This window comes from Pelecanus crispus, chromosome 7 (assembly GCF_030463565.1).
Source record: "Pelecanus crispus isolate bPelCri1 chromosome 7, bPelCri1.pri, whole genome shotgun sequence".
NCBI classification, from domain to species: domain Eukaryota; kingdom Metazoa; phylum Chordata; class Aves; order Pelecaniformes; family Pelecanidae; genus Pelecanus; species Pelecanus crispus.
This window is the reverse complement of record NC_134649.1, coordinates 35,907,092-35,917,399: the sequence shown is the minus strand read 5'-3', so window position 1 is coordinate 35,917,399 and position 10,308 is coordinate 35,907,092. Positions and strand designations below refer to the sequence as shown.

General features: G+C 36.3%; 1 protein-coding gene across 1 annotated transcript in view; it reads right to left on the bottom strand.

The window, feature by feature from the left end:
* Window positions 1-5,613: 5,613 nt before the first annotated feature.
* CACNA2D3 (calcium voltage-gated channel auxiliary subunit alpha2delta 3) overlaps window positions 5,614-10,308 on the bottom strand; it is a 480,096-nt gene continuing 475,401 nt past the window's right edge. The window contains exons 36-38 of the mRNA XM_075713919.1: window positions 7,454-7,566; window positions 6,552-6,634; window positions 5,614-5,706 (exon numbers count right to left, since the gene is read on the bottom strand). Of these exons, the coding sequence (XP_075570034.1) occupies window positions 5,614-5,706; window positions 6,552-6,634; window positions 7,454-7,566 (289 nt within the window). The remainder of the gene's footprint in view (window positions 5,707-6,551; window positions 6,635-7,453; window positions 7,567-10,308) is intronic.

The window sequence follows — 10,308 nt, the reverse complement described above, 5'->3', positions numbered from 1 at the left end:
TCTGACATGACAAACTGGAAATTCAGCCTCAATTCCATTTAACATCAAGATAACAGAGGACTTTCAATTAATAATGAAAATATCACAGGGAATACAGTAGCTTTCATGCCACTTATCTTGATACTGCATTGATTTTTTTTTCAATACTACTTCGTCAATTTGGGGTGAGTTACCTACAAATCTCTGCATAGATAAGGCACCCCATATGCTGCCAGAAAATGTTAGCAGCAGAGCAGAGAACAAATGTGAGGTTTTGACACCTGGTGAGGTGTTTGAGGGTAGCTTGACATAAACACAATTACCTGGTTATTTCTGCCACAAGGATGAGCAATCAAATCTGTTAAAACTGTTGAAATGGAAATTGTCTTCTTAAGGTTTCAGCATCTCATCACTTGGATGGCTGGATCCATTCACAGTTCTACTGGCTACTCTTAAGTAAGGCCACCTTCAGACTTAAGAGCAAATCATAAAAAAATTTAGTTACCACCCTTTAATTATTTTTTTCTGTTTAATTAAGGGTGCCTTTTTTAAAATTACAGACCTCAAGGAAGCCTCAGTAATTAGATATCCATACATGGGAATGCTTTCACAATGAAAGAGCATGCCTTGTTTACACTCATTTCAGTTTCAGCTAGATCTAATTCTGCAAGAAAAGTTTCATGTTCTTAAAACTGATCATTAAGCAGTCATCTGGCATTTAACAAATGTTATGTAAGGTATGATTTTTGTTTTAAAATGTATTTTGCATGCATAAAATACATGCATTTTGTTAATACTAGTTCCTGAAGAGTAATATAGCTTTGTTTTACCATCTTTAACCTGGATCTAACTCCACCCTAATGCAAAAGTGCTTCTTGTTCCAACTCTAATCCAATGAAAATCAATGGGTTCTTCCTAGATTAACAATGTGCTTTGAAATTCTTCAAAGTATCTTCTAGGCAGAACTGCGGACTTTTAAAATAATTTGTACTGGAACTGCAAACAATAAAATAGCATTTGCTTAGTTGACCACAGTTACTATGGGAAGAAGGAGGAAAAAAAGTCTGAAAGAGCTGGAAACATATCCTTCCGTTCAGAGCATCACAAGAATGACTATGACTTGGTATATCCAGATTATAACGTCCAGCTCCAAAAGTATTCTTGGGAAGAGATATAGGATTGACTCTTGAAGATGAGGTAAATCCTCCAAAGGAACTATAGCAAGAATATTATTATATTGGAAGAAACTAGATTTGAGCCTAATGGCCAAAGACTAAAGATGAGAGAGAATAAAATTGCCTTCAGACTGGATTGTGCTAAATTCCAGTGAGATCTTCTGAAGATGCTCTATATGGGAACCATATCTCTCTCAGCAGATACATAGGAGCTGGACCTGTCAGAGAGAGTACATTGTTGTAAAACAGATAAACAGCAAGTCAGCTAAATACATACTTGAAACCTTCAGAACCATGGGGAAGAACTTGGACAAGAAGGAAAAAAACCATACTAATGGATGTGTCTTGGACAGCTCAGGGAAAAGAATAATCAAGTAGGAAAATTAAATACACTTAATATTTTCCACAGTTGCAAGATCTTGATGCAGTCTTCTGCAGAAAACTTTCCAATGGTGAATGTCTATTTACATTAAAGTTGCATGAGTTGGAATTTCTGAGGCACAGAAAGTACCAAGATGTAAAAGTCCTTGGAGGCCATAAAGGGCTCAGGAGACAAATGGAAATAACTGGCATCTTCTAGCCACAAACCTTCTGAGCCAAACTTGCCTTCTGAACCCACGGGGCTAAACAGGCTAGTGCCTTGTTCAGGGGCTCTTGCTATCAGAAGAAAACTGAAACAGTCTCTTGAAGCCATTTAGGCAATGAAACAATCACGGCTGCATTTAATATCTTCTTGCCCTAGGCAACCACCTGTTTCACCTAGCATATGTATTGCAGAATGGGCTCTGGCAGCAAAACGCAATGGGTCAGGCAGTCTCAGTGTCACAATGAGAGGAGATAGCACAGCTGCAGAAACCTGCCTGAGGCTCTCTGGCTTACAGGATTTTAAAGGAGAGTTTGCAGCACTGACATTTATGAGCATACAGTTTTCCCACACAAAGCCATTAGAAAATGGTGTGGCCGTGGGCAGTGCTGAGCCGCCAAACAGCTTTTGCTGTATGAAGATTAAAGGAAGATGAGGCAGCTGGGGCTAATAAGTTGAAAATCAATGCCATTAACAGAGAGTAAAAAAGAAAAAAAAAAAAAAATCCAAGCCCTGCAGAAGCTGAAACTTTCAGCTATGCCTCTTGCTGTGTAGAAACAGATTTTATCATTGTCCTGGTTCTCGTTGGATTTGACCTCAGATTTAGGGACATAAAAAATATAGATGCTGTCTGAATTTCCTGTCTATTAAAAATGCATATAGTTTACACATATGCAGCTGTATGTATGTGCATGCATGTATCTGTGTTTTTCTATTGACTACATTGGGCTTCGGATCAGACATTGCATGATATTTTTAGGATTTGAGAGGAGTAGCACCTATGATTAGTGAGGTTATGAAATTTAATTACACCTTCTATGACCTGCCACAGGTTATGGTATGACAGCATAGACCCACTTCACGGTATCTTCACACTTTCTCAGTGTTTCAGAGCTAATGATGACATACAGACTGGTAAACTTAACAACAGTCAGGAACATTCCTATGCATTAGAATGAGATCAGCTTTTCTGTAAAACTGTTTCGAATAGCCCTTGGCATGCTTTCAGCCTGTGTCAGCTAGCTCTGTCCCATAAAACTCATAATCATTGTTTCTGTTTGGACATAGACTGTTTGTATTGCAGCTACTCCGTTTTGGAGACCAAGAGATCTTACTGGCACATACACACGCCACTCTGAGCCAGTTGGCCTCAGCGCTGAGAAATGTTTCCAGACACACTCACTTTACTAGTATAGATGCAGCCAATTAATTCAAATAAATAGAGATCTAGCAGCATTATCACTGGCCTACTGTTGATCTGTTTTACGCACTCATGATTGACGATTTCAGAGAAAGCAACATGAATGTCAATGACTGAATGTACCCAGTTGAATATAAGGACCTGCATAGGCAAAGGTCCACAAATGTGAACCCAAAGCACCATCTCCATTCCTCCTAAACTACAGGCTTTACGAACCTGAATTCACACATCAGAAAGTTGTAAAGGAATAAATACAAAATTAGAAAAGACATCTTCATTAGCAAACAAATGGCAACTCATAAAATGTGTTTTTACACTTAGCAACTTATTTGGATTATGTTGTTTTACATAGTAATTTGTGCACACCAATATATTCTGCTTTATAATTTTGTCTTAATGTGTGAAAATGAACAGTCACATTTCTCTGAGCAATATTCATTTACATACCCATATTTTAATCTTTTTCACAATATTAATTTAGACTGTCATATTTTAATCTCTCTTGTTACTCCCTGGCTCATTTCTAATTACAAAACTGTCCACCTCTTTCCAAAATTAACAATGAATTATTATTAGGCATTTTCATTTTGGTTCAGTAGAAATTTTCTCCTTTACTGTATTTCTTTTCTTGAGCAATGATGATTTATACATCAGATGGGATAGGCATTTGTATGCAGAGTTTTTCAACAGCTCTAATGACAAAGATTTTTCTTTTCACTTTCTGCTAACAAGGAAAAATCACCTGGGCTGTGTTGGTTTATAAATATTTCCCATTTAAGTTGCACTGAGAAAGAACAAGCATCAGACATACAAAAGCATTATGAGGCTGTAGTGTTATGCATTCTGGAAACCCATAAAGAAAATCACAAACTAAACCACTTTATCTATAAAGCATTGAGATTAATTTTGGAGAGAATGATGGAGGGTAAGGGTGAATGGTGCCCAGAGAAAAAACAAGCAAAGAACTGCAGGATATCTGTGTCAGTCCAAGTGTAGAAAATGCCTTGAATTCCCAATTAGCTTAGTAAACAGAGCATGTCACTAGGACAACAGATTGACTGAATGTCAGCTGGAAAATTATTCCCGTAGAGAGTGATTTTGAGATCAACAAGGAAGGGCAGAGAAGTCTGCAGGAAAACACTCCTAACCAAAAAAGGTGAGGAAAAGAAAATTGTGAGTCCAGACAAAGATCTGTATGGTTTCAGAACCAGAGGAAGTACCAGTGCATTTGAACCTGTTAAACAATTTAAGTGGAAATTTTATTTTACTGGTTCTTCCTCTTACAAGCTGGATAGTATTCCTTAAAACAAAGCCCCCTCAGTGGCTTAGCTCCCTATTCTTGCCTAGGATACATAGCAAATCTGCTTAGCATTTATCTAATGCTAAAAGCATACTCACTCCCAATCAGGAAAATGCAATCTTCAAGCACCAGATTTAGAACAGTGGCGTTTTATTTTGCATCTAATGTATTATATTGTTAGAAGGTCACGTTATTCTCTTGATAGCATTCTACTCCATATCAAACTCCAAAGATAAACTGAGATATTAACATACTTCAAAGACCAAGATCTTCAGCAAACATATCTACAACAGGGACATTACTACCAATTACAAGAGGAATATACTCATTATACTAGGAGTAGGAAAAATACCCCTCTCTGTATAGGGTTTTAAAAGACTCAAAAATCTTAATTTTATCTTCTCGTTTTCCTTACAAAAAAGGATGTAAGGGCTAGAATAAAAAAATATTGGTCTTGATCTTTGCCCACTGAGGGTGAGCCTCAATGAATTCTCAGTGACAACCATGAGCTCTGCTGATGCAGATGTGTTGTAAGTCTAACTTTCTCTGCTTATGAATTTCCTCATACGAGCTTCTCCTAGCTGACATGACATCTATAGGGCAGAACACTAACAGAACAGTATCATCCTTTTATAGAGGTTATTTTACCTATCTTCCCACAAATTGTAACAGATGAAAAGTATTTAATTTTGCCATCTGCAAACAAATCAACCGATTTGATCTAAAGCTTGCCCAAGTTAGGGAAAAAGCTTTAATCAGGCTTTGACTCACTTTCTAAATGTGGCTGAGACGTTTTATAGCTATTTCCAGGAACCAAACCTTCACTATAAATCAGCACAGCATATTACCTGCTCAGCTTCATACATGCACATGTGTTTCCTTGACTTGTTAATAAAAGCTATTCTGCCTTATTATAAAAGCTAACTCCACATTTTCTTCTCTGAATCTCTTCAGAAATAGGCTAAAAGCATAAGAAATCATCTTCCATTTATTTTATTCTCTTCCCATCATTCATTAATGGAACAAATATATTATCATACTTAAAATACACTCTGAAATGGTGATTTTAATATACTTTATTGAAAAAGTACACAGTTTTAAATTGTTTTCAATGGGACAAAGCAATGGTCACCTCTATCTACCAAGTCCTTTTTTGATGAATCATGACTACCATATGCCAAATTCACATCTGCATGACTTGCAAAGTAAAAAGATAAATCTTTTTTCAACATATCTTTAAGAATTTATATCACCAACAGTTTAAAATCATGAAATGCTGATGCTCTGACTATATTTCATGTCCTCTATGTTGCACCATTTCCCAGATCACAGTTTATCCATGTATTAGCATGCCAATTGAACACATCAGTCAATGTCACCTTGAGAAAATAGTCAATAACAGAGGCATAAGAACAAGAGGAGGTTTAGCACTAAGGCCTGAGACACCACCACATTCTCTTGCATTTTCCTAAAGGGGAAAAAAAAAAAAAAAGCAAAATAAATACAAGCCATTACACTCAATTATGATACATGATTATTTACCAACCTACATAAGCAGAAGAGGATTGGTGCAAACAACAAAACCCATGAACTAAATACACTCAGGAAGTAATACAGGTACACATTTTCATTTGAACAAGACTGTAGACTGAAAGTGAGCATGATCAATAAGCATTACACATTCCCCTCCATGCCATATTTTAGGTCTAATTCTACATTGCATTACACAATTGAAGGCGTGTTACTCCAGAGTAAAATGGATGTCTATGAACATATGCTGTACAAGCCACTGTAGTCACGTCTTGGTCTCTATCAGATTTCCTTGGCACTGTACAAATAAGGGTACTATGCAGAACATAGAGTAGTAAATATATGTAGTGATCCCTCCCACCTATGTGTAAACATAATGACTATAGCATGACAGTGGAGATACTGAAGCTAGTTACTGAAAAAAACATTAACAGCACAAAGTTCCCAACCATCTCTAATGAGGAATCTTGTGGTCAGCGCTTGAGCCTTGAGCCAGCGTAAGTTCTCAGATATTCCTGGCTGCCAGTCTGTGCTTACATTCTACCACATTCTCTTATGTGATACAAAACAGTCTACAAAAGCAGCAAGTCAAGACATTGTCTACAGGAGTACTAAAAATATTTGCAGCACTTACAATGTCACTTGCTTCCCCTGCTACTGTGTTCTGAGTGTTCAGAATATCTCCTGATGTTCATCTTAGAAAACAGTTTTCCTGTTTATTTTTTTAAAGAAATAAAACATCTACCAGAGTCTAAAAGAAAGCAAAAGTAGGTAGAAGCTTACTTCAGGGTGAAATCCATGACAAGATTCTGGGCGTCTTCTTATCTTCTGAGATTTTAAACGTTCACATTTAAGGGATTCATTATGTACAAGGTAGTTAAGGAGAGATCTTCTGAGCATTGCATTTTAATGTCCTGAGTTTATGTGAGTGTTTTAAAATTAATATAGTGAAAATCCTTCAGTTCCTTCCTTCCTCTCCATCAGAAACCCAAGATGATATGTGTGGTCAACACAAGAAAAAGAAGGTAATTCTAGTGCTTTCTCCTCAGTGATCTGTAGTTTAGACGGTATCATTTGCACTTACACTGTTAATCTGTCTTTCCATAATAAGTCTGCAATAAAAGCACACTGTGGGCTACTTTTGATAAATTCCAACTTATGTGAGAAAAGTCCTGAACTACAGAACAGTACAAAATAAAAAGTGGGGCAACTAAAAATCAAGTGTTGTCTTTACTTCACTACATTTTTATACTTTTGGAAAGCAGGATTCTGAAACATTTTCAATACTCCAGTCCAATGTTAAAATAAAAAGATACCTATATTGTAAGGACTTCCGTAAGTTCCAGTATCAGGATCTCCATTCTCATAAGGAAATTACATACTTAGGGCCCAATTTGAAAGATGTTCATCTATCTAAAGATGACCATGACCTTGTGATACTTAAAGATGCACATAGATGTGTTTGCTTAATTTGTATTGGCTGTTCAAAAAATTTAAAAAATTGCATTCTCCTTCAAAATAAGTAAGAATGCATTCTCAGCTGGCTCAATTTCAAACAACCCCAGCACTTTAAAATGGGTAATGATGCGTTCTTAAGTCATGTAATGCAAGTTTTACATAATAAGAAATTTTTCAATATTTGCATCTTGAACCTCTTTCTGACAACTTTGCAAATAAAAGGATATACCTTATTTCTATAGGTGCCATGGTAATTGGTGGGACAGAGTCACAGAAGCATTCATTATCTACTACCACCATGAAGAGATTGCTGCTTGGGATTTGCTGGATAACAAAAGACCTGCAAATTAAAAAGAAGTCAAATAATGGTGACATTATCTGTATTTCTGAGCAACAGGGGTTTTTAGGGTTTTTTGAACTTGAAAACAACACCTGTATTATGGACACAAATATCATTGACTTTGTTTATCATACTATATCTCCAAACCTAGAAGTAGAAGTCCTTGGGCAATGCTTCCCTCAGTTCACAGAATATGGTTGTCCATTTTGAGATGTACATGCTGCTGAAAGGTACGCAGGTGAAGCAGAACAGATAGGCTTACACTGCTGATACATTAATGCGGAGACTGTGACACAAGTGAATTACCAAGGAGTTTATCAGATTTTTCTTTTTCAGATTTCAATACTGAATCTCTGCTTTATTATGAATACCTAGCTATGTATTTATGATCTGGAATTTTTAAGTATACATGAAACCAATCTGCAAAAAATAATGAAGGTTCTTCTGCAGCCACATAGTGAAAGCTCACGGTCCCAAACTTTAGCCTTTACAATCACATTAGGGCCTTTATTCACTCCGGGTCTTGCTTGAAGCAATATGAACTACTGAGAAATATCTCAGCTTTCGTCTGTCCTCTTGAGAGTCATTTTATTACTGAGCCAAAAAATCAGAGATTAAGCCTCAACATCTTCCTAAGTGAAGAGATTTATTTTAGAATAATGACAACTGTATGGTACAAATACGGTGATAACTCAGCACCACATTCAAATTAAGACAAAGTAGGCAACTCAAAAGAAGAGCGAGAAATAAAGATATTGCTTGTAAGAAGGAAAGCACCCGGGGAGACCAGGGAAGGATCCTGTGGGCACTGTTCAATGATCCACATTACAATGAGCTGAACTCTTAAGCACAAACCAAAGAGAAAAGGAGGAGGAGGCAGAGCCAAAGAAGCACTCTTTAGCCTTTTGTTTGAAATTCAGGACACAATACAAAGACAGGCTTTAAGGCTCGGACCCAGTTCTTGATAAATTTTTAAAACAATCTGTCAGAATTTATATAACATATCAACAGAATATCTGCCATATCTAATATCATTGAAATCTGGCAATTCCAGGAATTAGGTGTTTTTCACTGTGGTATGCTGGTAAATGTACAGAATGTTAAGTGAGGGTTTGAGCACCAAGAAGATGTGGAGAGAAACATATTTTTCCTCAGACATCTTTACTTAAAATACATATTGTCTTACTAAAATAACTCCCTGCTTTTTCCAAAGATCACAGAAGATGAAATAGCAGAGGGGGCAGGGAATATTCAAACCTAGCTTCAGAAAAAAAAATTTGGAAAACTTACTATAAAAATGTTGCCAACGGAAAGATTAAACACTCTTCAGTATTTTTTAAACTTACTGAACCTCCATTAAAATTACACTTAGAGTGATCTGCAATATGTTAGCTTTATGTTTATACATGAAATATACATTTATGGCATAATGTAAAAGGCTGAACTTTATAAATGTACCTACCAAACAGCTGGAGCATGTAGCAAGACTGACATCATTGTAATGGAGCATCTGTGGCTTTGTGGATTTGTGTGTGGGAGAAATGGGGCCAATAAAAGGAAAGGAGGGAAAATCTTTAACAGACAATAACACCAAAATTGTACTGTATGAATTTCTCAAAACAGTTATGAATAAATCAAACCCTAAATTATTAATTCTATTCCCAGAAATTGGCACAATTTGGATTTTGTGCAGTCTGAAACTTATGTTTATTCCATCTTTAGAACCAGCTCAGAAAAGGACCTGAAGGGCATCAAGTGTTGCAACAATTAACTGGATGCTAAATGATTCATTTCATTTTTTGATGAGAAGGGACTAATCACTCTTCTGTTGTACCTAGAGTATGTCTGACACCAAGTCCTTTTGTGATAGCCCCTTTTGGTGGCCCCCCAGGTGAATACTGAAGCCTGTGAGAAAACATGTACCGTATAGCCAGGCTTAAAGGTGCCATTTCATGAAAGGTGGGCATATTTCCAATTTTGTTTCTTCTTTCACCCACTTCTCCAGGGTCGCATAAGGGCTGTACAGCATAGGCTATTGCCTCCCCAAAGAAGAGAGGAAGAAAAAAAAAGTAAAAAACATTGGAGAAGTTGGGAACTTTTCCTATCACTTCACCTGGCTGCAATGAAAAAAGAAAGCACTTTAACCCAGAAGAAAGTTTCCACTACAGAACTATGATGCTGAGTAAATTACTATATGGCTTCTCTGACAAAATAGTCAACTACAAAGGTTTGTAGGAATTAAGTGATACAGAAAATTTTGCTAGACCTGGTAATTTGGGGAAGACAGTATATGCATGGATTGATGGAAATTATGAATTAAAGGAACTGCAAAAAGCAATATATTAGTTTAAGTTAAAAAAAAAAAATTTCTACTTTAGAAATTATATGATCAATATCAACTAATTAGATTGGTTCAGTTTACCAAAAAGTGAATATTCTTACCACTCTACAGTCTGTTTATCTCTTAGAGATGTTTGTGAAGTGTCTAACCTTATGGTGACTGCTACAGAACATGTGACTGTCATGTAAAGAGCCATAAAAAGATGAGACTTTTGGTCACTGCAGCATTTTTTTCCATATATCCAATATCTTAACTAATGTCTTTCAAAGAGGAAAACTAACTTCTCATCCACCATATAAGAGGTAAATTAAAAAGAAAATGTTATTTTCCACAAGCAGTAAACAAATGTTTTCCCTTTCACAATTCTCAAACATAATCCTGAAGTTGTAAAGCCAAGTGCG